The sequence below is a fragment of the Pempheris klunzingeri genome, chromosome 14, assembly GCF_042242105.1.
Source record: "Pempheris klunzingeri isolate RE-2024b chromosome 14, fPemKlu1.hap1, whole genome shotgun sequence".
Lineage (NCBI taxonomy): Eukaryota > Metazoa > Chordata > Actinopteri > Acropomatiformes > Pempheridae > Pempheris > Pempheris klunzingeri.
This window is the reverse complement of record NC_092025.1, coordinates 3140249-3167137: the sequence shown is the minus strand read 5'-3', so window position 1 is coordinate 3167137 and position 26889 is coordinate 3140249. Positions and strand designations below refer to the sequence as shown.

Genomic DNA, 26889 nt, shown 5'->3' with positions numbered 1-26889 from the left:
GTGCTGCTGCATTTTGAAGTGGCAGGGGACAGCAGGCAGGCTTTTAAGTCTCAGAGTTGACTGAGTTTCAGCAATAAAAATAAATAAAGGGAGACTTTAGGATGTTGAGAATTGAAAAGGACTTTTAAGGCATTTCTTGGCAGGGGGAAATATGACTGCACGATCTTTTTGACCAGTTTCTCAGATCTGGCATTTTTTTTAAATCTCTGAAATACATATAGGAACCACCAGAAATGGAGTTCAACCCATCTGATGACACAGGGCCGTGATGAATGGGGGCAGCTTTGTGCTCACAAACACAACTGTGTATATGTGTTACCTTGGCGACAAGGCCCCAGCTCTCCATCTACAGCACCCAGAGATGTCAAACATAATGTGCGGCCTCTCAGTACAGGCTGAAGAAGCTGAAGAAAAAAACCCTTTGGCTGTTGTGAGTGCAGTGTTTTTGTGGAGTTCCCTGTATTAATGCCTTGGATGATGATATTGTGGTTTTAGACTCCATTTTCAGACCTTTTCACCTCATGTGTCTCTCATCGTTTCTGTGGGGAGATAACAAACGCACTGCAGCTTATGGAAATCGCATCTGAGGAGCTGTATGTGATCAATAGGAATGCTACAAATAGTACTCCACTAGTTACCACAAGAGTTTGCTCTGTTCATCAGGAGCAGAGTGCTTGAAGCTCATTGTCTTTTCTTCCATGTGGTAGCCTGTAATTAGGGAGTTTCCACATCTCCATCCACCACCTCCAGGTTCATGTCAGGCCTGCAGCATGCTACTGTGGAGGCAATAGGAGGTGTGTATGCACCTGTTAGACAAGTTGCTATCAAAATAAAAAGCATGCAACAGCTAGTTTGTTAAATAATTTCAGGCACATGCAGTGATGTCCATGTTTGAAACAAGTCTGTTCATGCTAATGGTTTGGGCTAAATCCAGCCGATTTAGCAGACACACTAAATGTCAGATAAAGGACTTCATGTGAGTTACTGACATCCTCTGAGAGGCAGTGCAAAATGGGTTCAAAACAGCACGGCATAGAAATGATAGATGGGGCTTGGTCAGTGAGCAAGACCTAGACCAAGACCTTGATGCTCTCAACTTAAAAATAAATAAAATGAGGAAATTATTTATTACATGCTGGTAAGCCTGGCATTTTCAAACCCAGCAAGCACTGACTGTACTGTAGCGTAAAAATGACAAACTCTAACATCAAAAGCTCTAAATGTACTGCAAATGCAATGTATAACAGCCTTCTAATTGAAAAGGAAAATGAAATCATTTTCTTAGTGGTTAGAAATCCATGTCATAGACTGATGTTAATCTTCATCTCTTAAAAGAGGGACCGGTAGCTCCATACTTGGCAGGACAGTCTGCAGAGAGGGGATTTCAGAGCACTTGGGGTAAGACATGACACAGAATTCTTGGTGCTCATCCAAATGAGTTATTAGTGATGATTAACTTGCGCGTGTGTACGTGTGTGTTTATAAGTAATAATGGTGATGCAGTGGAGTTTTCTGTAATATGTCTCTCACTGCTCATATCGGTTTTGTAGTTTTATCAGCTGAGACATCCACTATTGAGGTACAATGAGGTAGAAGCTCAGCATCAAATCATCTGCCTTCTTAACACCATCTCATGTTCATCTTAAAATAATATAGGACACTGCTGACAGTGAAAATAAATCACAAATTAGATTTTGGTTCAGATTGGTTTGCTGTGACTGCCTAAGCCTGGTCTGGAGTTTGATACTTGAGTATATCCATCCTAATGGAATTCAAATGTCACTTTGTCTATGTGTGACATGTCACAAGACATTACACTCGAGATAACAGAAAGCTTTTCCTATTTGACCCAAAAGATATATTGTCTCACCTATTCACTTTCTGGCAGAGAAGACTGATGTAGGGCCATAACCAGCAGCTGGTTAGCTTAGCTTAGCACAAAGACTGGAAACAGCAGGAAACAACAAAGTAAGAAAATCTGCCAAAACAACACCTCTAAACTAAGCTCACTAATTAGCATGTTAAACCTTATATCCATTTTACTGGGGCTTATTTGATGGACTATTTCTTTGCTGGGAGCAGTAACACATTTTGGTTACAAGATACAACAGGATAATAATTTATGATAGAGGTGCTGGTGGGCTGATTTTGTGGGCACTGATTTCCAGTCTTTTTTTCCAGCTAAGCTAAGCTGCTGGCTGTACAGTAGCTTCATATGTACTGTGCAGACATGAGAGTGTTGTCCATCATCTCATCTAACTGCCCAGCAGAAAGCTAATTAGTCCGTCCTTTAAAATGTCCAATTGTTCTTTTTAGCCAGTAAGAGAAGACAGACATAAAAAAAAAAAAAAAAGCTGTATTGTAGCTCTGATCAATAGCTGTAGAAAGCCCACCAGTGCTGTCAGAATGCTTTCAGCTGACTGGACAGATAGAGCTGGCAGATTGTAACCAGACCATCTGGCCATATGGTGTGAGGGCTATCCCTTCTGGGCTACTTAGTGGTAAATATGTTGAGACTCAACTGGAAATGATAGCACTGTTATGCTGTTTTAGAGCTTGCCAAAATATCGTTTGGCACAAAGTAATCCAAATGGTATTGACCTTCAGCTGAGTGCTCCTCCTCTTCATCCACTAAAATGGATGTGTGAAGAACCGTCCTCGCTGAGCGTGTTGCTGGATGGAACGGGAATAAATACTTAAAAAGAGTTGAAATGGTTGATATCGAGGAGCATTAATGGAATTTCTTGATTCTGTCAGAAAAGATCACAAGAGCCTGGATCGTCCATGCTCTTTCTGATTTACTGCGAATCATGCTAGGGTAGGAGCTCTGCATACACAGCGCTGTTGCCACATGTGTGTGAGGGCATACTGTGGGTAAGTAAGTGCCTCAAATATTTGTCAGGATGCCAGACATAGGCGACGAGTTTGTAACATGGTTGCTGGCCCATGTGTGAGCTCCAGGAGAGGGGGGCTTTGCATATGGGGCTGCTTGGTTTCTGTGTCATAGAAAGCAACAGAGGGGAAAGAGGAGGAAGCAATTTGGGTGCATTTCACCATGACTCAGTGGTTTGTCAGGCATTTGTCATCATCGTAACAGGTCACTCAAAATGGCCAGGCTGCAGCCTCAGAGCTGATCAGGAGATTTAAGCATTAAGTTGTGACTGTCCTATAATTTCAACTATTAAACCGTCATGGAGTGAACTGTTGACAGCAACAAGACTGTCCATCAACCAGCAGAGTTTACTAATTTAAATGTTTCTATCCTGTTCTCCATGTTGACCCAGGATAAATGACGGAAAACAAGAAAAGGGGAAGAAATGACAAGCCAGGGGATATTCCACAGCCCATCTGAGTGAAGGGATTTCCTGATTTTTTTACCATCAGTGTTATAATTAAACTAAATTGTCTGTTTCTTCTACATTAAACTTCATATCCTGTAAGAGAGCAGAGTGATTCCCAAAATGACCATGTTATCTACTCTGCCATTTCCTATCACAAAACTGCCCCACTGCCAAAGTCAAATTAAAACATTTAGACTGGGCTGCACCAACAAAGATTCGTTTAATCTAAGATTAGTTCCAATTAGAGTTTACCAAAACTAGGTTAATCAGAGCTCTGTTGTACAATTAAAGTAAATTGTAGTAAATCCAAGTTTACTGATTTAAACTGAAATGAAATAGAGTTTAATCAATATGGAGACACTTGCATACTTTAAATAAATAACTGTTATAACCTATAAGCTCCATTATAGTTTCCTTGCTGAACCGATATCATAAAAAATGCAGCAGCATCAAAGTCTTATTTGTGTCCAGTCTGTACTTAACATGATTTATTTTGCTTTTAAAAGTTAAACTTCCTCAATTGTAACCTTAAAGTTAATTCTGGATCACACTTTAAATTGCAGTTTAAAGTTTTGGTGCAACAGCATTGAATTTAATCTAGGTTTAGAGTAAAAACTCAGTTGATTTAAAAAGAGGTTTAAATGTAATCTTTCTTAATTTTAAGATAGTTTTAAGGTTAGTTATCACAGAGCAGAAAAAATCTCAAAACAAACTAAAACAAAACTTGAGCCACTAAAGCAGTTTGAGAAAAGGGGTTAACAGTTGTATCTTTCTTTATTTCTTTATATTTCAGGGAGCACCAACCACACAGTTAGAAAGAAACGTAGATCTTGACAATTTGTACCTGGTTCTTCAGGTGTTGACTAGTCTCTTGATTAGTTGCAGTCTGCTTCTTGTCTTGCTCATCTATAAAAACAAAGCTGCCTCTCAGAATTGTAACCCAAGAATACAGAGAGCACAGATGTGCGCTTCCTAAAATATTCAACATACAAAAGCAAAGAGCCAACAAATAATTTATTGAGAAAATAGAAAAACAGCAGAAAACATGAGAACAAAAGCCATTTAGTCGGCAGGGGTAAAGTTTACGGTGCACACACAAGGCCTTGGGATTTGTGTGTGTGGGTGGTGATCAAGAGGGGAACCATACAGTGGATCATCAACCTCTGCACCCACCGCACTCCAACCCAAAGTTGCTCACAGCCATTGACTCTGGCCCGATCTGGTTTGAGCTAGAACAATGATCTTATGGTTTCATGAGCTTTCCACCACTCTTTCAGAGGGAATCTGTATCTCCGTGCTGACGAACGGGCTCTGTCCAGCCAGTGCTCGGTGTAATGAATCCCCCACTTCCACCCCCATCCCTCCGTCCTTCCCTTTCCTCGCCAAGAATCAGTCATGCAGAACTGAGCGACTGTACAGTTTTATCTCAAATCATCAACACTCAAGATCATCAGTGTTCACATCTGTGGGCGGCTCCCTTCAGGGCAATTGTTAGCGTGGTAACGTTGTTCAGTGAGAAGCTCAGCTCTGCACTGAGGACTGAGCTCTGAAGAGCTGCTGTGATATGCTGGTATCCAACCTAAAGGTCCCTGTCAGATCTGAGTACAAAAATCTTTATGAGTGGGACTTAACCACTTAGGCCTGCACTATTCTACTGTTTTCTTTCAGTGTTTAGATGGATGCATTTAAGCAGATTGAGCCTGGCATTTTGCCAATCAGTGGTAGTCATGGCTTATCAGGGCTGGGCCGGCTGAGTCTTCCACAGGATCCAGTGCAGTCTGGATATTTCTTTCTAGGAGAAACAGGCAAAGTAGTGACTCTAGTTTCTGATTGATGGGATATTCAGCTCACTGTGACTAATGTTGACTTGTAATTAGTTAACGGGTTATTTTTGCCTACACGCAGCTGAATCATTCCACATCTATGTTGCATTTAAAGCAGCAAATTTTGCATGATTTGGGCAGTCAAAAGTAAAGCAGAGATCAACTCCATTAGGTTTGGATTTCCCTAGTGGATCGAGCGCCAGATGTGTGCAGGTTTTTGTTTTTGTATTTGCATGTAAACACGAGAAAGTGCATTCTAATCGGCTTAGTGAAATATTCTTGCATCTTTAGCTATAGGACAAAAAAGATTCATGTGCATGGCATTAAGCTTTGTCTTGATTCCCACAAAGGACATTATTTTCTATGTAATCAACAAACTATTGAACAGGACACAACTATGCCACAGTCAGCAGGCAGACGGCCACAGAGCAGTTAGGTTTGACGCAGGCAGAGACAGCAGGTGACTGAGGTCGCCAGCTGTCCTCTATTCTTACCATGAAAGCACTTTGGAACTTAGCCATTGTTTCCCGGGCCAGTAGGTTGTACTGTAACTGTGTGCAGCACACCTTTACTTCCCGTGTGACTGTATACATGGTGGCATAGTTCACGAGCCTGGAAACAGAATGGGAGGCATGAAATGTTCAGCCGTTGGGCTGTCTGATGCCTTCGTCTGGTATTTCCCACGGAAACCCATCAAGGATTCCTCCCTGAGCAGGTGATGGAAGTGCGGCTCCAGCGGGGGGGGTCAGCAGCAGGAGCCTCAGATGGTTTCTCTCCCCAGCTGTTGTTTAAGCAACATTCTCTGTCCCACAGCTCAGCCAGCCTGTGCAAACTATTTGAGTCCAGAGTATGCCTTTATGCACATTTGTTGTCTGAGGGGGCTGCTTGTTGGCAAATTCTTGCTTGGAAATCGCACATGTTGATGTCTTAATATTTATTTTGGTGTTACTGACACGGTAGGCACATAATGTTCATAAACAACTGTCACTTGAAATGAGAAACAGCCATGACTTATTCCCAGTTCTGTGTCTTGCAAAATGATATTTGGAAGTCTGTGTTCAGTATCAGTAGCAAGCGTCTCCACCCTTTTAATTAGGAGATATTTCAGGGATTGCAACAAACACGTAGCAAAACACAAGTTGTATGTTTATATGATGTGAATTCTGCATGAAGCCATTGAGCTTTAGTAATTGATGAATATTCAAGGTTTAAATACCAAAGACAATAATGATTACTTGTCGTGTAATGGACATATTCACCAAGCTTTCACATCAGCCAGAGAGAGCTGTCCAAAGGGGCTCCCACACAAACACAGAGGAGAAAGTTGTGTCTTTTTTAAAATGATCATGCCCCTGTGTCATTACTTTCTCCATTTAAAGTCTTGTGTTAAAACTGTGGGGGCATGACGTGACCCCTGTCCCCCCAACCATGCCTGCCTGTCAAAGCTCAGTTCACCTGTGACCATTCATCCCCACACAGTCACACACGTTTGGCGACCTCACATTCTGCACTCCTCTTCATGTACTCCACATTAGTGCTTACTAAGGAACAATGAAACAGTCAGAATTGCTTCCCACAGCATTATACAACATGCAGGCCAGTTGCCATAGTTTGTAAGGGGCTGCTTTGAAGGAAATCTTTGTTGAGGAGTGCATCTTTACAGCAGTAACATGCTTGCCCCTTGACTCTTTGCTTGACTGGAGCTTTTTTTTTCTCACAAAGTCAGCAGGTACTCCCTCCCGTCCGAAATATTTAACCCTATGAAACAATTAGATGCTTACACTTCTCTAAAACTCTCCACTCTATGGTACTTCCTTAAGCAACATCTGGAGTTTGTTAGCTGGGATTAGAAAACTGATATTGTGAAATTAGATGTGCTGATGATGCACTGTACATCAGCTGGAGACTGTTACTGTTCTCTGTGCAGCCCATGGATTGTGCAAAACAGTTTAATGGTATCAGTATGGTTCTTACAACATAAATAGGTTAGTGGAAGAGATATCTGTTGAAATAACAAAATCATGCCAAGTTTTCGTGTCTAGTAAACCTGTTGAAGAGAGGCTTTTGTCTCTCCTTCAGACATGCATTATGTCAATCTTATCAACCATTATCCAGACTTTGACTACACAAGATGACTTTTGTTGTAGAGGGAAAACAAAGGCCAGTTGTAAGAGTAGGCTTTAGAAATGCTGGGATTTGTCTGTGGCCTGCTGTTTCAGAGCTGATAGCATCTTGATGACTGAGCTGAATGCTGCTGGGAGGCCCTATTATGAAGACTTTATAAGCTGCTGCCATCTCACACATTATGCTCCTGAGTGCCACAAATGTGCATCTACACGGCTCAAGACATGAGTGCATTTGGCTGCACTCTTGTTGTGTTTGTTTAATGCACTGTTACGTTTGTCTGTTGGATTTCATGCTTAGTTGGTTAGTGTCATTTAATTACAATGAGCCTAGATGATTCCCAGCTCAGAGGCATTAACACTGGACTCATGTCTGTGCTGTAGAAATATGCAGGTTGGGGGAAACTCACTCATGAAAACTGTTCAAAATAAAATTCAGCAGAGTTGTATAAAAAGTTAGTGCATCCCTAAAGGCTGCATCACAAAAAGCACCCTTTCAGTTGAGCTCTTTTCAGCCCACAGCTCCATCCTTGAAGCATGCAGGAAGTGAGGCAGATTAAACCTTTTGGACCTGCTAAGTCAACATGTCTCTGCTGTGTGCTGTTGTATTATTGTTCAGTTGTCAGTTGAGCCTTAGCTCATCGTGGCCGGCTACCCTCACCGTCCACGCACTCAACAATGAGCGCTTATCTCTGCAGGCTGTGGCACAGTGGCTCGGCTGCCCCCCCATCTCTCTGTCAGTGTGCCGGCCAAATGAGCATTATTAGGTAAAGGAACTGCTGGCTGGTCAAAAAAAACAACATGTTAATATCCCAGCATCCAGATTAGCCTGATATCTGCAGATGTGAGTGTTTCCAGATCTTTATATGTTGTAGAGGAATTATTGGTTAATCCTTTGTGACGTGCTGTTGGAAAGCTTTAGAAAATGGTGAATATTTCTGTTGAGGTTCGAATGTGTGTTCGTGTGTGTGCGTGTGTGTGTGTGTGTGTAAGTGTACCGGGTGGGGGAGGTTTTGGTCTGTTGCTGAAAGGACAGGCAGCAGAATGTTATCCAGGGATTTACCGCCGTGTATTATTATCTGACCAGTTCATTGTTGACTCGCAGGGAGGATATAGGTTAGTGCACAGTAGCACTAGTCATTTAAAACCCTGCTGCGGTGATCGGTTTAAAATGGCGTCACGATCAGTGGGCCCACGGAATCATGAAGTGATACTACCCATAAGCCACCGGCGTAGCCATACAAACGTTTATTTTCATCATGCTTGCAAAAGGCCTGTGTGGAAATTGCATTCCTAATTAGGATTAAGGAAGGGGTCAGGCAGCCTGGACTAGAATGTGAAGCATTTGCAATGAGCGCCGCTGATGCCATCTGTGCAGAGTGTGGTGAGGAGCTAATTCTGGCACTGAGTGTGGCGCGATTTAACACAGATTTTTTTGTGGTAGCAGCTCCGATTGAACATGGGATTTGACTGCAGCCCAAAAAACTGTTGAATTAGCCCCCACCTCCTCCTGTTAGATCCCCTTTAAGCTGACGCCATGGAGCTCCCCAATTCATTTGGACATCCAACATGTGTGGCATGTCAGATTGTTCGCATAACAGAGATGCTGCGCCAGGGGAGGCCCGCTCACCCCCTTGGCCTTGCGCTTCGATCTGTTATGACAAGGCGCTCTCACTGTCTCCCTCAAGAGGCTGACCTGGGCTAGAAAAATGAACGGCCAATTATTTCATCATGAAGCGTGGTCATGGTGTGCCCGGGTGCCTGTGAAAAGCAGTGAGAGCTCCCACTTCTTACACGTCTTACCTGGGAAGGATCCCAATTAGCAGACCATGGGGGTTCTGCCTGGTGCTGACAGCTACTATAAATAGTGCTGGGGCATTTGATCGCTAACCTGTTCTCACCCTAGTGAGGAACATCTCATGATTGGAGGATATTACCTGCAATAGTCCACATCATCAAGTCAGCCTTCAGGACTGAGATAGAAATCTGTCATGTATCACCACTTATAGGCTTGTTATCTCTCTTCTAATTCTAATTCATGTTCAGACAGCCAGAGGAGGAGGTGCAGTGTTTCAGCAGAGAGTGCAATACTGGAATTACATTGCATCTCAAATATAACTCTGTGGAGGATCATGTTTTCCATGAGTAACTCATGACTGGATTTTTGGTCAGTAGATGGAGGTCTACACTTCCTCGATGTTTGTGGTCCATGGTTATTGTGTGCTCAGTCACAATACACATCGACATTGTTCTGCTTAATTAAGCATTCATTCACTCCCACTGCCTGAAACTGTGTCACAAAACAAAGGTCTCCATTGGCATGTGTGCCTGCTGGGACCATGTAAAGAGGCTGTGTGACACCAAACAACAGTACTATTTTTATACAGCTACCAGTATCTGATTATCTTAAGGCCAAGATGTTTCACATGACTTAATGAATAAGTGATATTATCACTGAGGATCATTCAATGAATATCTGTTCTTTGTGAATGCCTTATTGTCATGAACAACTGTGGCAGGATGAAATAAAACATGGCCAGAGAGGCCTCATGCACGCAGCAGCGTGTAAAATATAATATGATAGAACACACGCTTGTCAGACAGTCACTCCAGCCTACTATATAGCCCATCTGTGTTATGACTGGTATAAATTAACATGCTTGCAGGGTGTGTAAGTAAGCAGTGCTCATAAATGCTGCCAGTACAGGTATATTTTGTTATATTTGCTAGCATTAAATATGTCAAAATGTAATGAAAAAGACCTAGTCATGTGTGACAGTGTTCAAGGTATTCAAGGTTCAAGGTGTCAAGCTATAATACCATAGACATCAAGTTTTCTGTGATTTCCTGTTGAAGGCCTTAAAGAGCCTAATTGGGTAAAAGATGAACTTGTGACAACTGAGTCTTGTGAAAACAGTAGAAAGTTGAGTGAGATTCATGAATATATGAATATTTTTAGACATGTGCACATTTCCTAAACAGCCATTTAGTGAATGTGGAATGTGTGAGTGCCTTGATGTGAAGTGATGGCTCCACGCGGTGACTGGCATCGGGGCAAGTGAAAGGCAGTGTGCGTAAGGTGGAAGAGGAAAATTTGCTTTTCCTACTCTGTGGTCCAGTCCTGTGAGCTAGTTGTACTTAGCTTGAGGTGAAAGTGAGAGCAGGCCAGATGTAGACGCTAACACTGACACAAAGTGACAGGTTCCCAGGCATTCAGTGACACCATCGGCTCCTCCCCTACCCCCCCTCCATCCTCTCATTGGCTCAGGCCGAGTCTTTTGACCCTGCCTAGATCAGAGGGCTCACCAGCAGCAAGGCACATGGGTTACCCCGGCCTTACCAGGCTCACAGATCAGGGCCTGCAGCAGCCTCATATGTAAATGCAGAATAAATGAATATACAAGAAGCCCTCATGGGGAAAGCTGAACTGTGTTTGAGCACACCTGAAAAAGATAGCATGCATTTGAATGAACTCCTGATACCAGGATCCAAACTTTTAGTCCGACAGAATGAGTTTATCCACCAGGGGTAGAATGGTTGGTGGAAAAAAGCCTGTCTGGGACATCACCCTCAAAGCATGTGAGCAGGGTGACTTGTAGTTCAGCTGTGAGTCCTCCTAGCTTACTTTCATTAAAATGCAACCTGAGATGAACAGAGTTGTTTTTTAATGTATTCAGATTGTCATCTGTACTCTGATGAAGTGCTATAATGTACGTCTTCTCCCTTACCTCTACCCGTTCTTCATTCTGCTCCTTACTTTGCTCCTGTGCTTGTTAAAGCTGATCATATGCAGACCATTTAGCATTCTGAACACAGTGTTAGTCTGACCACTTTCATCTCTGAACATTATGATTCTGCAGGCTGTATGCTACTTGGCCACAGGAAGAAGCACCGTGGCTCGGTTAATCCATCCAACCTGCTGCATGCTACTTGTTTTGGGAAAAAATGCTTATTCACTTTCTTGATGAGAGTTAGATCTGAAGATCGATACTACTTTAATATTCGTATCGTGAGCTCCAAACACAGGGAAACAGCTGATCTGGGTCTGTCCAAAGGTAATAAAATGCGCCCACCAGCATCTCCACAGCTCACTAATTAACACGATATATCTCGTTTGTTTAATCTGTACACAAACCAAAGTGTAATGGGAACAATTTGGAGAAGAAAATGGAAAAGCAAAGAAGCTTTTACAGGAAACCCATCAAACTATGACCCAAATACCGACATGCTGTACTTAGCAAACCATGAATTTAGTGGACCACTCCACCCCTGTTCAGCATGTGATACATTTATATGTAGGTTTAATATAGCTGCATATTTTGCATTGACTTGAGGTTTGCTGCTCCTAGTGACATGCTGCTCCGGGTCCATCCATTTATGACATTCACTCAGCAGCTGAAGGAGCATCTGACACTTTCTTACGCTAGACTTTGCCTCATCTTTGTGTGCATTTCCAAGACTTTATCCTTTTGACACAGTGTTGGGCGTTTTCACATTGACAGAAGCTCAGGCTCAGTCATGTAAGGGATGAGTTGAATGACAAATACATGTATCATTTATGAATATAGTTGTACTTCATGTATTCTACTTACCGCCCTAATCTCCTTTTGTTTTCTCTTTATTTTATTTTAACATCTCTATGTTTTGTTGTTTTTACAGATATACACATGTCAAAGGTCATGCCTATTGATTGGAATTGTACTGAAATTGTATGCAGACTACTAACATGACAACAGCAGAAACAGGAGAAAAAGCCTTATTCCTGTCCCTTAGATCATTTTGTACTTCTGCTGAAGCTCAGAGCACCAAAAGTCTGTCGCTGAAAGCTTCAGTATGTAATTAAAAAAAAGAACAAGATTGTTTTTCTCTAACCAATAGAAGGGGATTTCCTCAGTCAATCAAACAAAGAGATTACTCAGCCTGAAACCTTTGTAACTCTGAATAGCTCCTCTGTGGTAATCTGAAATGTCCATGAGTTTCTACAGAACAATCACTACACAGAGGCAGAAGTAGGTGTGAGTGGAGAGAAGAAAGTTAAAGACACACTTGGGATTGGCAAGAGTGTGGCGGTGGTGGATGACAGCTGCGACAATACAACCTGGGGTCATCCTCCCCGCTAGCTCAGCCCTACAACCGCTCCCTCGCTGTCATCATGTCACAAGATTACAGTTTTCATGGAAGGAGACTTCTGAGGTCTGTTTAGTCGCTTTCTCCCACAGCCACCAAAACAGGTGGGATCCTGTCTTAGTGCTGGCCACCGGTGGGAGGAAGGGAAACAGCAGTAAGACAGAAAGAGAATCCGGTTACTATGGAAATATTACCAATATTGCTATGGGAACTGGAGCACCAGAGCACGCTTTGTCTAGGATCTAGCTGTAATCGTCTCTCAGAAAGAAGCTTATGGTAATATGTGATGCTCTTATGAATTAATTTGTCAGGCTTTGTGTCCCAGCTGACATCATAGACTTTTATCACATGGAAATTAGCGTCTCCTCAGGGGAAAGCATGCAAGACAGGAGAGGGATTCAGCAATGCGCTCTTCACCTGTTTGCGTGCCTCCGTCCCACTGTTGTAGTACATGGTTTAGATATCCATAATTAAAGGACACAAACAATTCACCATCATATCGTTTTGTTTGTAACTTAACACAATGTTTCACGTAAAGATTTTAGGTAGAGAGCATTACATACTTAATTGTAATATGTTTGCATGATATAATGTTAATGTTTTACCAGTGTCTCTAGGCTGTAGTTATCTATGTTTTTTTCCTTTAATTCAGTCCTCATGGTGACATCACTGTGACATAATAATCTCACAGCACAATTGGCATAGTTTTATTTTTTTGTCCCTTTCGACTTTTCCTGTAGAACACTTGGCTTGGCTATAATGTGCTCGGGGCTCACATTGAACTTTTGAGCACACTGACCAGAAACATACTGTAGCGGTCATGTGTGCACTGCCAAAACCTCTAACCTAGTTTGTAGGAGAACGTAAACATGTACACCCTTTAAAAGATGTTGGGTGTGCTTTCAGTGGAGAAATTCCAACAGAGGCTCCTTAAAGGGATGCACCAGTCAAAACCCACAGGGGGGCTGGCAACCTCTGAACACAGCATGAATAGTGAGGGGCAGCAGGTCTTTGTCCATTCATCTGGGACCAAAGGACTGAAGGACCAAGTCATCCGGTCATTCTTAGGGAGCGATCTGATAATCTAAACTCATTTAAGGGTGTCAGTTCCTGCCTCGTGTCAAACTCTCCCTGGATTTTAGGATTGAGACACTTTAGATATTCAGGTCAATTTTTGTTGGTGTGAACTGTCTCCTTCACTTGTCTGTGAAGTTTCTCAGTCATCCAGGTCATAGTTATTCCATAGGAGTAGAGCAAAAGTCAAATGTCTCCTTAACTTGTGCCAAATGTATTTATATTAAACAAGAGCTGAAACCATTAGTTGGTTAAGTGATTAGTCAAGCAACAGAAAATCAATTTACAGTTATTTTGATAAACTGATCAATCATCAAGTATCAAGTGTCACCTTGGACACAAACATCTGAGAGACTGAAAAAGGGAAAAAGGGACGTTTGAGAAAACAACAGCAGATTAAGCAATAACGACAACAGTTGTCTGTTAAACTGATGCTCTGTAGAAGCGTCCTGCCTGACGGGGCTGACAGTTGTTCTTTGGTGGTGCAGACATCACCAGGAGAAGTGGCTGTTTATCAGCACACGTTTTTATAATGACCTGTTTTTGAAAACATTTACAGGTTCACAATGTGACATCATGGACCTTGTTATGGAGTTGTTGTTTTTACTTAACTTTTTATAAGTTTCCTAACTTCCTACAGCACACAGATTTACATTGCTAATTACCTGCTTGTTTGCTGGCTTGTTTTCCTGTTGACTTTGGTTAGCGTTTGATGTGATCATGAACACGTTCCTGGCCCTTGTTTTTGTTTGTTAGCTTGTGTAGAAGTTCCTTTATGTCGAGGATGTGGAGAGAAGACGCAGCATCGGGCGATGTGTTTATGAATGATGAACCATTGCGCCCAGTTGAGTCTCCCTCAACATTTACTTTATTCTTTTCTCCTGCACAGCAATAGAGCGTGCTTTCTCTGATCACCAGCCACATCGTTGTTTGCTTCCTTGGCTTGCTTGTTTACCTATGTTTAAATAGGAAACATGGTGCTGAATATGTATCAGCGATATCTAGGCCATGTTATTCATGTAACATTAGCTACATGCAGAGAATACATAGCACGTTCTCATATCCATGAACCTGGCTGTGCACGTGTGTTAAGACGCACATGTTCATTCTACCTCACTCATAGAAGGTGAGATGTGCTTAATGTAGCACAGAAAACATGTGACACATACAGTATGCTCTCTCGTGTTGTCGTTTTTATCAACGGTTCAAAAATATATCATTTGGAGGACACAGCCTTGGGCGTGTGAGAGGTTGATATGTATGGCTGGTCAGGGAGCAGCAGAGTGTTTTATTGAGATGGCCAGTCATTTCTGTTGGACTAGGGAAGAAAGTAATTGCTCAATCTGCACTTATTGAACAGACAGCACACCTCCTTGGGGAATCAATCGAATCCGGCTATTCAGAATGAATAGAATAATGAATAAAAGAATGTAAATGGTGGTTTGGTCGTATGAACAGCTAATTTACTGACACGAAGCCAGACTCAGCTGAGAGGCTCCATGCAACTCAAACAGCACTCAAATATTTGGAGATTTTATGAGTAGCAACTGGTTGATAGTTGGTGAAACTGGGTGTACTGTTTGAAGTGTGAGCTTCCAAAGGGGCGTGGGAATATGCTCCACCGGCACGAGGCGGAGAGCTTCCACAGGGAATATCACTGGGTTGCTTAATTGAACCTTTCTATTTATGATACCAGCCTCACCTCTCTGGATTCACCGAGCAGCGGTAGGCTGCAGGAAATAAGCTCGGTTTCCCAGGGGGGAACAACAGAAAAAAGGAGGGATTCATTACACAGCACAGGCATCAGGAAATACCCAGCTCCTCTGTGCCTGTTGTATTATTCAGTGATGCAAAACCTGGGGGGTTTATGAGGGCATTACACTAAGATTACGGAGAAAACCCTCCACCCATCATAGGGGCAGCAAGGAAGATTAAAAAAAATAAATAAAAAAACTTTGATGCAGATTTGCAGATTGCAGATCTCACACAGCTGTAGCCAAACAGGAAGGAAAATGTAGAGAAGGGATACAGATACATTAGAGCCACGGCATTATGTAGGCCACTGAGCACCTGCATGGTTAAAAATCTAATAATCAGAGGGCTGTGTGTTTTCACACACAACAAATAAAGAATATGTAGTTTGCTCCGTTGGGACGAGGCTATTGAAGGAGACAAGAGCACAGACAGGACAAGTATGAAACGATCAGGGAAGGATGTGTCAGACAGACAGGAGGAGGGATGGAAAGCACCGCTCTCATAACACACCGTCAGCACTTCCTGAGCGTTCATCCAGCTCAGACACTTTACTGGACAGTCCAGCTGTTTCTTGCGGTCGCCCAGTCAGAAAAAGATGCAGCCTTTGCTGGAAGCAGTTGTTTATTTGATTGCTCAAATATTTCGGCGGGGAGTCGTGTAAGTCCAGCCCAAAGATGGAGGTCTCTTGTCATGTTTGTGGATTTGTTTTGTAGCTGCGTGTATTGGAAGCAGAGGTTAACGTTTCTTAAGAAGTGGAAAAAAGTGAAATATATAATGGTCCTATCAGCATCATGAGAATAGTTCTTAGTTTGGAGGATTCATTTCATTAGTTCATACATACTCTTAAATCAGTAGGACTCCAACTAACAATTATTTTCATTAATCTATCTATTCTCCTGATTGTTTTGTCTATAAGATGATAGAAAATTTATTATTGTGGGGAACTGTATCAAATAGCAAATATTCACATTTGAGGTCTTGGAAAAAGCTGTAAATGTTGGCTTATGAAATGACTCAATTATCAAAGTAGTTATCTATTAGTGTGCTGCTGACCGACTCGAATGAATTAAATTACGTGTTGGTTCAACTCTACAACTGACTCAAGGCAGCGTGTTAGTCATGAACTGTATGCTTCCTGCTGTCCTCCTTTTAAACCTTTGAGTCAGAGTTAAGTCAGTCAGACAGAGTGAAGTTGTAATGAGTGAAAAAAAGGATGGACAGCTCTTAATAATTGACATGCTCAGAATACTCAGTTCATGTCTGAAACAGCGCCACAGCCTGCTGACGAACATGTGCCCCCCTCTAATGTTGGACGGTGTATTATGTATGTATACAGTTGCAGCATCATATACATTTTCAGCACTCAGATGCTCCTGGCTGTCCTGTCCATAACTGTCCTGACTTTTTATTTCAGTCAGAAGCAGGTCGGTCCTCCCTGTTTATCAGCCTGACTTCATGAACTCCAGTCTTTTTGAGTGGGCGTTTCATGTGTTTTCCTGGACAGCTGTTTCCATGGCAGACCTCTCCAGCTTTTTATCTCTACGTCAAGCTCACTTAGGCACCTAATCTGCACTAATACTCTCCAAATTAAGGAGGCACATAGGGACAGGGAGGTAAACTCCATTAGCTCAGTCAGACCAGAGTTGAAACTGAGTGCTGCATTTAATGGAAAGTCATGGTACTAAATTAATCACCTGCAATAATTTACCATCAACTTTGGATTCTATTTCAACAGGGCTTATTCTGATATTTTGGACTCTTTGCATACTTGGCCTAGTTAGATTTGGTATTAAGTTACACACTACATGCAGGACATTTGAAACTTAAACCAGAAGTAGGCACTGACATGCCTCACATACACAAGCTTTTGTCAGAAATGGTAAAAATAGCAGATTTCTAAAGTACATGGATGAATTAAGTTAACTGACAGGGATTTTTATTGAGGAGCAGGTATCAGATATTGTTGTGTAGAGTTCAGTCATTTTTCTACCTTTCAGAGTAAAGAAAAGAGAGCTCTTCAGTCACTTCTCACCAGAAGACGGTTTTCGTTTGTACAAGAATGTAGTCGCAGTACAAGCAGCTCTCAGAAACACTAAGAGTTGAGACGTGTTCTTCCTCTGCACACAGCTTCTAATTCTGCCAGAGCCGTGTGTGCTTTTATGCATGTAGCAGTGTGGAGCTTCCGCTGGATTGGTGCTGTTTTTATTGTCTCATTTCTGAGGTGCACGTTCTCATCCTTACTCCTTTGCAACTCTTTGTTCAAGTTCTTCTCCGTCAGTTAGAAAACACTACACTTTTTTAGGTTGTCAAGAACTTTTTCATTTAGTGCTGTAGAGCTAAACTTATTTCACTTGGGACCAAACTTTGTTGACTTCCCTGCTATGGCACAGTACAGAATAAATTACATCAAGAGAAGCAAAGCCGTATCAAAAATGTAGCGAAATTAGCCTCGCCGTCAGAACTAATACAGCTTTTTTGTTGTCCTCCACTGTGGCATTATGTTCCTACAGGGCTTGTATGGGTGCTGGAAAGCCTTGAAGATGCTTCCATTTTCATGTGGTGTTTTCAGATTTGAAAAGTGCTTGGATTTTGACACTACTTGAAACTCTAATTACATTGATACAATGACTCACAATGAATGTTTTGCTCTTTATATAAAGAAATAAAATATCTCTATATTTGATTTACCACAAAACCTTGAACTGAACCCTGAAAAGTGCTCGAATTTGTTGAAAACCCTTGAAAATACACCTTGAATTTGGCTTTGGAAATGGTGTAGGAACACTGTCCCTGCCAGTAGCTTCAAATGATACTCCAATCATTTGATCCCTGTAGAGGAAATGTTATGTTTTTGCCTCTCTGCTGAGAGGTCAGGGCTGTCGCGACTCAAGAGTTTTGCTCCTGGACCTGGATGTTTGTGTAGAAGGCAGCATGAACCAGAGCTTTCTAGTTGAAGACTTATCTTCATACTTATTATTAGTCACCACCATAGTTGATGTCATGAGAAAAAATGGCATTTGTGCTTTGAGCACTGATTACACAGAGCACTTAAAGTGTGAAAGTGAGTCTTTATTCCGACATTATATCTAAAACAAGAATATCAATCAAGTCAGAGCATGAGCTTCAAACTGTGGACCTCTTATTGTCAAACATAGATATGACCTACGTTTGACCTCCATGCAGTGTTATTACCGTCAGCAGCGGCTGAAAACAAGCTGTCGTCTTGTCATGATCTCCAGAAAGACCGTGGGTTAATCAGCTTACCCTGTCTGCTTTGGCAGGTGACCCTACACACTGCTGTGTATCCAGATGACAGTTGGTGGAGGTCAGGTTATCCCCGTTTGAGCACGTCTTTTCAATGAGAGGCCCATGAACACTTCCACCACTAATTAGTAGCAGACTACACACTGTATGTGTCCCTTAGTGCTTCACTTCTGTGGAGAATTTTTTCACCTTGCCGTGGTCTTTGAGGTTGTTTTTTGTCTATTTGTAGTTTTTAATTGTCTCTTTTTCATCCTTTTTGTCTTACTGTGGTTATAGTAGTGGTCAGTGGTGTAGTAAGCATTTGATGCGTAGTCCACAAGAATATGCCCCAAAGTTGGACTACTACTACTGGAAATACATAATGCAGGTCACCTTGATGTTATGATCCATTTGTATATAATGGACTAGGGACCATGACTTGGATGGCCTGTATGCAGATGTAGTAAAGGTGAAAGCCACCTCTTTCTAGTGTGTCATTGATCATGTTACAGTGAACTTGGATATTTCTCTGTTTCTTTAAGATTAAGCCAGGGGTTGGCAGCAAGAAAGCGTGCACAAATGGAGATCAGGCATTCCATAGATTTTCAGTGGCTGTACTATCTGCATAAGTGACCCTGCATCCGAGAGCCAGACCACTATTTTATAGCTCTGGAAGTGTTCGTGATTGTGTTCCTCAGTTAACATTCATGTGAAAATGACTTTGTTTGTGGACCATAGGCTATCAGGATGACTCAGCAGTGCCCCCTCCCAAGGCCCTAACCTTCCACCGCATACCAACACAGATCTTTCTAGGGTGCTTTTGCGCCATTAGTCCCACATGGGCAACAGCATCAGGCTCAGAGAGAGGGGGGGGGGAGAAAGAGAGAGAGAGAGAGAGAGAGAGAGAGAGAGAGAGAGGGGCTCGGCAGGCGGTTGAACTACTGGCATGGTGAGCTTGCCCTGAAAAGGGCACATGCCTCCCTGCGCAATTATCCACTGTGCATAGAAACAGCACCCCCACCCTCATCACAGACACGCACAATGGACTGACCAACACAACTAAAAATGGAAGACGGACGGTAACAGAGCATAGCCAAAGAGCAGCAGGATGTTAAGGTCGTTAAGGTTGTGGGGTTGACTCGTATCTCCACTTTAATTGTGTTTGTGAAGATGAGTGAACGTGTTACAAACATCCCCAAGGAGAGTGTTAAAATAAGCACAGAACATCAGTGGATGTCAGCTGGTATTGTGCATGTAGCATGGGATCATCACTGTATCATGAAAATTCATGCAGAGTCTCATGTTGCCCCTCCTCTCCTGTTTTCCAGGCTACCTGAGCGTGTTAGCAGTGGTCCTGAAAACAAGTAACGAATCACCGTGGACTGACGAGTTTGACAGTAAGAGCTAACGAACAAATAACCCTACAGGAGAGGCAAAAACAGTCTTTTTCCCATCAGTCACATCACTCCCTTTTTCTCTGTCCTGCAGAAATCGAGTTATCATGTTTGATCGAGTCCATTTCTACAACCAATCCCAGAATTGAGTGGAAGAAGATAACAAACGAGGGGCCGAGCTATGTGTACTTTGACAAGAAGATTTCAGGTAACGTAAAAAATGCACCAACAAGTCAAGTCACTCCATTCTGTGCAGCTGATGCATTCATCGCTGACGGTGTTGGACACGTTTTCTTTCCGACAGGTGACCTGGAGAACAGAGCAGTGATCAGAGAACCTGCCACATTACTGATAACCAACGCCACAAGGTCGGACACGGCCAAATATCGCTGTGAAGTCACCGCCGCAGATGACCAGAAGTCATTTGATGAGATTGTGATTAATCTCGTTGTAAGAGGTACTTTGACTTACCCACGTCATCCATGAATCTGTATATGAGACAGATATATGCAAATAAGATAAAGATTCTCCAAAATGCAGAAAACAGGTCACTATTGTGCCCTTAAGAGAGACCTTGCTTAGTGATTTACACTTTAGATGCTGTAAGATGAAACCGTGTTGTAGGTCGCACCAACCCTTTGGCATACATACGAGGATGTGTTATGAGCAGACCTGCCCAGCTGCAAAGGCGTGTTCTGTGCTATAAGAGGAAACGTCTGAAACTGCATCTGCTCTGAATCGCAGTGCTAAAGAAAGCGCTGCGTGTTTTGGTGGCGTTTTCTGGCACGGGGCAAAAATCGTGTACCCGTCCGGTCCTGACGATGGTGTCAGACCGGGGAGCCATAAGTGGTCAGGGAGGCATTGTTTTTTAAAGCGTCAAAGTCACTCATAGACCCAGCAGCATCGTGAAAGGATGTGTCCGTGTGTTTATCCCTGTGATGCTTATAGAACATAGAAACTCACGTGAGCTGTACCTCCCCATGAAGAACATGACCACGTGTTTTATGTCGCCACAGTAAAGCCGGTGGTGCCAAAATGCAGCGTCCCAAAATCAGTGCCTTTTGGGAAGTCAGCAGAGCTGAGCTGCCTGGAGGAGGAGGGCTTCCCCAAGTCTCAGTACCAGTGGTTCAAGAACAGGGAGGAGATTCCCGACGACCCAAAGACCAGCCTCAAGTTTTTCAACTCCTCGTACATGCTCAGCGCAGAAACAGGAACTCTGGTCAGTATGTGTTTGGACAAGGACATGCATGAGCGGCAAGGGCGGGGCGGCGGGGACAGTGGCCTGACGCCCAGGGGTGGGGGCAGATATTTTGGGGAGACAGTTGATGGTGCGAGAGGGCTTGAGCCACGAGGGGAATCTGCTGTCCTCGTTTGCACATTCCTCAATTCTCGCCTGCTTTCCAGCACAGCTTGATCAGCTCGGCGTCTCGCCTCCAACGCTCTCCTGTCAGCCTTCATGTCGGCCTCTAAGATGTGACACACCAAACATTCTACAGTGTTTGTCTTTATGTGCAAACTCCAGTGCGTGTTTTGCGAGCTCAAAGGAGCAGACGATCGGAGGCCAAAGTCATAGCTGTAAAACCATAGCTGAGGTTTTTCTTCTGTACTTATCTTGTTTTGGCTGTTATTTTTAGACGGTTCAGCTATCACTCCCCTATACTACTCCCATGTGAGGAAATAAAGCCACAACAACAACCCACATGCAATTTGTGGAATTTGTTCAATTTATTACAATTTTGTTTCAGGTCACAGTTTTACAACATTTATATATTTCTCGTATATTCAATTGTGTAAAAAACACAATTGAATATACGACCAAAAGGAAAATAACAACAAAAACAAATTCATTCATTCTAAATATTTTAGAAAACTTGTTTGAATCCTAATGTTCTTTATACATCCACCATTCCTGCTATTTTCTAAACATTTCTGATAAAACATAATAGTGCATGGAGTGAGGTCAAATGCGCAGACTGGCCACAGTTTTACGTCGTTTCTAAAAGGCAGATGTAATATAGCACCACAAGCTTCTCTGGTATGTTGCCTTAAAGACAGACGGCACCTCGACCGTGGGTTCATTTTTACGTACTGTGTAAAGTTAAGCTGTGTGTGTTCTTCTGACTCTTCAGTGAATCCAAGAGGGTTTCATCTGATACGAGCGAAGAACATCTCTGACCACTCAGGTGGTTCATGTAGCTCTCATTTATCAGAAACAGAGGGCAGAGCGCAGGTCCAGCTGTGTTTCATTTTCAGATTTAACTTCCCCTGACATGGTGAGGACATTTAGTCTGTTACCAAAAAGAATGTAAACTGTCAGAACTGTTATTTCCTATCAATACTGTTACTTCCCCCCACGCTGACTGCGCCTACATCCTGCCTCTGTGACCTGATACTGACTTCAAATCAAATCACAAACAAAGAGCATTAGATCACGGCTCGCAATTTATCAGATGTGTGTTTGTGATTTGTCCGATGCAGAAGTTCATCGCAGTCAGAAAAGAGGATGCAGGCGAGTACTTTTGCCGAGCGAAGAACGATGCAGGATACAGTGACTGTCCAGCCCAGCAGATGGAAGTCTGTAAGTGTGTCAGAGGCAAATGTCCATCCTACAGGCTGAAGAAAAGCTTAATCAGTACTGAAACCTGTGCCTCGCTGTTTCATTTCCTCTTTCTTACTTAAACTCCACAGATGACATTGATGTTGTTGGGATCGTACTGGGAGTGCTGGTGGTGGTCATAGTGCTCTTATGTATAACGGCAGGGATCTGCTGTGCATACAAGCGAGGCTTCTTCTCCAGCCAAAAACAGACGGGGAACAAGTAAGACATGAAGACGTTCTCCCATTCACATGATCAACAAACACGTGTTCCTACTTCATATTCCATGAAACCGTAATGTGCTTTGTGTTTACAGTTACAAAGTTCCAGCCAAAGGAGACGGAGTGGACTACGTCAGGACAGAGGATGAGGTTCGTTGTCAATGATGCTATTAAAAGAGAATCTAGTTGATAGTAAAACCGGTGAAGGACAATCATGTAAAACTACACTGTAGTCAGCAGTAATGCAAAGTGTGCACATGACGGTTAATGAGCTGAAACATGCAGAGCCGTCTGTGTGCTCCTTTACTGAGACACACCTGGTCTGCATCTTCCAGACACCAGGGGCCGGATGGATGAGTGAGGCACAAAAACCAAGCACACTCCACCCCCCCTGAAAGGCACACGGGAGGCGAGCTCACACACACACCTCAGAGCAGTGTACACATGTCCGTCTTAGCCTGAATCTGAACAATAATACAGTCAACTGAGTCCACTAAGCAGTTTGTAACATGTCAGTCACAGCAGCATTTATACGCTTCATTTGGATTTAGTGGGATCACTTTGATCATTTTTTAATCGGAGGCATCGTTGTACTCCCATGTGTTCATCCTCTCTTCATGTGATCCTGTGTGATGAATCAATCACTGATTAGTATTTCCTGACATCTAATAATAATGTGCGTGTTAAGCATATACAGGTCCACGTGATGGATTAATGAGTGCTGTAAGTAAGCAGTTATGCATAGTGAAAGATGCTCTGGCAGGGTTGGGAAAGCCTTGCAGGTGAGGTGGTGGATGACACACTCATCTCTTTTACTTCAGTAAAAATACCAGTACAACAATATAGAAATACAATCCTGAATTCAAGGTTTCACTAAGTAATGATAATAAAGGATGAACAGCAAAATGTACTGCAAATATTGAAGTAAAAGTCCCTTTCAGAGAGTTATATTATTCTATGGTTATTATATTAATCATATTATAATGTTGTTACTTTAACACTTTAGTCTTACAGATGTCTGAGAGGGAGCTCATTCAGCTACTTTAAATACTGTTGGATGAACATCATACTTTGAAAACTGATGACATGTTTTGTTTGTAAAATCTTCATGTGAAATAACTAAAGCTGTCAGATAAATGTAGTGAAGTAAAACGTACTACAACTCACTCCGCAATGTAGTCGAGTAAAAGTATTAAGTATAAAATGGAAATAGTAACATAGTAACGTACCTGACGTAGTAAAGTACCTCAAAGATCTAAGTACAGTACTTTATTAAATGTACTTAGTTACTTTCCACCACAGAGTTTTAGAGATAAATCTTCGCACAGGTAGAATGGGACCCCTGGTGTGGCTCCTAGCTCGTTCGTTCATGTGTGGGAGGTCAGTTGAAGAAAGACGTGTGTCACCGTAGAAGCTGCTGTTATGAATCCTTAACCATGGCTCTCTCTGGCTGTGTGCTCTCTGCAGGGGGATTTCCGACACAAGTCGTCATTCGTGATCTGAAGAGAGCGAGGATGATGAGGGGCATTGTGCTGAGCGCGAGACATGACGTGTGGGACTGCGCTCCACGCTGTCTGACCACGGAGCTGCACACAGTCCCAGTCGATGCTCTGAGCTCTCAGCATGACTGAAATCCAACTACTCGAGTTTGCCAAAGGTGACAAGATTCCACAGGACGACAACATGTAAAACGATCACACACGTAGGGACAGAGATTCATTCGTCTACTTTATCACCACCAACCAATTCTTTTTGCTAAATTCTGGAGTTGTTACGTTACAGTTATTGCATGGTTTTAAACACCAGTGGAGGTGGAGAAAATGAGACCTTTCTTTGATCCGCCTGGTAGAAAAGGAGGAATCTCTTTCCTCCAGTCAGTCTATCATCACACCTTTCTACTGGAAACATTTAGCTTCAAACCTTCAGTCATTTGTATAACATTTCTTTTCTACTGTTGAAATTTGTCAGACTATTTTTGATGGAATATATTTTAAAATGCCTATAGATAAAGGTTTACTTTTTTAAATATTTGTAAAATACTAACATGTGTTTTTTTATTATTTTATTTGGTTGTGGATAAACAGATGTAACACTTTAACCACTTTGCATCGGGCTGTAAGCTACACCTTGCAATGGGGAGAAAGAAAGACAAATGAAAAATGACTTGTGTTAGCATATCAAGATGTGGCTCTTGATCGGCGGTCTTACATATTTAATTTCTCTGCTGGAGTGCCCACTTTCTGTTGTGAGAGACTTCCATGTTCATGTTTGTAGATAGTCTTTGTAAGAGGCGTTGAAGAGTGCCAGTCAAATGCTGTGAAACACTGTACACAATCAGTGCTGCATTTTCTTCATTTTAAGTGTCCTTCTATGCTTGCTGTTTAATCTTGTATATATTGAGTTAACTGTCCAGGATAGAGTTTTGCTGTCATACGTATGTTCAGTATTACACTATAATAATGAGAAAAACAACAGTAATGATAACAGTAAGACAGGGTTTCTAAGTTAACCTTCCAGACCTAAAAAAAACTGTGGAAACTGTACATGGTATGCCTGATACAGAGAACAAAGACCTTTCTGTCACCGCGAGTGATAGCTGAAACCTCCTATCAGGACTACTGAGTCACCCATTTTTAATCTACTAAAGGTACCAACAGCATCAGTGAGAATAGCCCATGTCCATCGAACATAATACAGTCAGGCAGATCACAGTCATCACAGTACACCACCTCTGACGGGGATCCTGGCTGATACCTGTGCTGATCAGACAGCAGACCTCATCTAACGCTGGTAACCTTCAGTTGTGACTAAATGTTTTAGATGAAAAAGAAAAATCATGTTGAAGCTCACATTGAACTCATTCCTCTGAGCAAAGCTGAAGTTCTGGTGGCACAGCGGGGGTCTGGAGGGTTAACCGTTGTACTGATTGTATATAGATATTTGTTCTTTTCTCTCTCTCTCTCAAGATTATGTAAAGTGGTGAAAAATGTAAAGATTTCCTATTTGAGGCGACATGAAACTCTTTCCATTTCTAAGACTGAGAAAAGGTAACATTTTATCACATCATTCCTAACACGAGAACAAGCACGGCGGAGTATTGGGGCCGTTGTTGGTATAAAAAAATGCAGTTACAGAGCTGGGGGGTTAGTATTCTGAGAAAAAACCCTGAATCACTTTGCAAAGTTGGATCAACCTCTTCTTTCAAAGTCAGGCTCCATGTTTTTTTTACCCAGTGGCCTTACTACACCATTACACATAAGAGCTTCTAAACAGTAGCGTGGAAGATTCAGTCATGACTCCAGCTCTGTGTCAGTTTTAAAAGGCACCCAGAACATCCCAAACCAGATAAAACACCTGATATCTGTCAGTGCTGCTGTAGCTTCCATGCGGCCCGTATGAACCTCTTGTTCAGCTGTTTTTAAAGGGCAGGTGTGGTAAAATGGTAGCTGAATATCAGTCATGGTAGAGACGATCTGCCCAACATTTGCACATAGGAAGTTGTCTACACTGCTCAGTCTTTTTCCAAGTTAACGTGTTGCATTAAGGAACCAAGAGAAAACATCTCTAAGTGTACTATTAACCCCATTATGTTCACAAATCAATCCTGTTACAGGTCATTTACGCGTGAGATACAAGTCACACAGCTGTCACACACCTGCATACCGACATTTCCCCCCTCGTTTGTACGACTTTCATTCCTCTTAAGTGCCTTCCTCCTTAAAAGTAGTCCAGTTTCCCTACGGCCACGCTCTCCCCCACACGGACGCTGTAGGAGGCTTCGTGTTGTTCAGCCACAAGCACGGCGTTTGAGAGGAATGATATCACCGCCAGTTTCCCCTTCCCCTCCTAACATACGTATCTGCAAATTTGTAAATAGCTTTTTCATAGATTTGAAGGTGTAGACATGTTGAAGTAGAAATAGAATTATATTAGTGCCTAAATATAGTGGGAATTATTTTTGGTAAAGACACATAGCACTATTAGGCAAAAGAAAAAGATGGGCTCCCAAAGCAGGGACGTTTCTATATGAGCTGTGGGTCTAGAACACATTTAAAGAGACACATTGTCCCGGCTGACCGAGGGCTGTTGTTCAGTTATAACACCCACAGCCAGGAAGTTAGAGTTAGAGACCTTCTGCTGCTTCGCTGCTTTCAGAAATGAACCCAGCGTTCAAACCGCGAGGCGACTCTGC

General features: G+C 42.5%; 1 protein-coding gene across 1 annotated transcript in view; it reads left to right on the top strand.

Moving 5' to 3' along the window:
- The window catches only part of LOC139213080 (junctional adhesion molecule 3B-like), a 30800-nt gene extending 5258 nt beyond the window's left edge, over positions 1-25542 (top strand). Inside the window, exons 2-9 of the mRNA XM_070843694.1 lie at positions 19815-19883; positions 19975-20088; positions 20185-20337; positions 20897-21099; positions 22359-22458; positions 22569-22698; positions 22793-22847; positions 24165-25542. Coding sequence (XP_070699795.1) covers positions 19815-19883; positions 19975-20088; positions 20185-20337; positions 20897-21099; positions 22359-22458; positions 22569-22698; positions 22793-22847; positions 24165-24200 — 860 coding nt within the window. The 3' untranslated portion in view covers positions 24201-25542. The remainder of the gene's footprint in view (positions 1-19814; positions 19884-19974; positions 20089-20184; positions 20338-20896; positions 21100-22358; positions 22459-22568; positions 22699-22792; positions 22848-24164) is intronic.
- The last annotated feature ends 1347 nt before the right edge of the window (positions 25543-26889 follow it).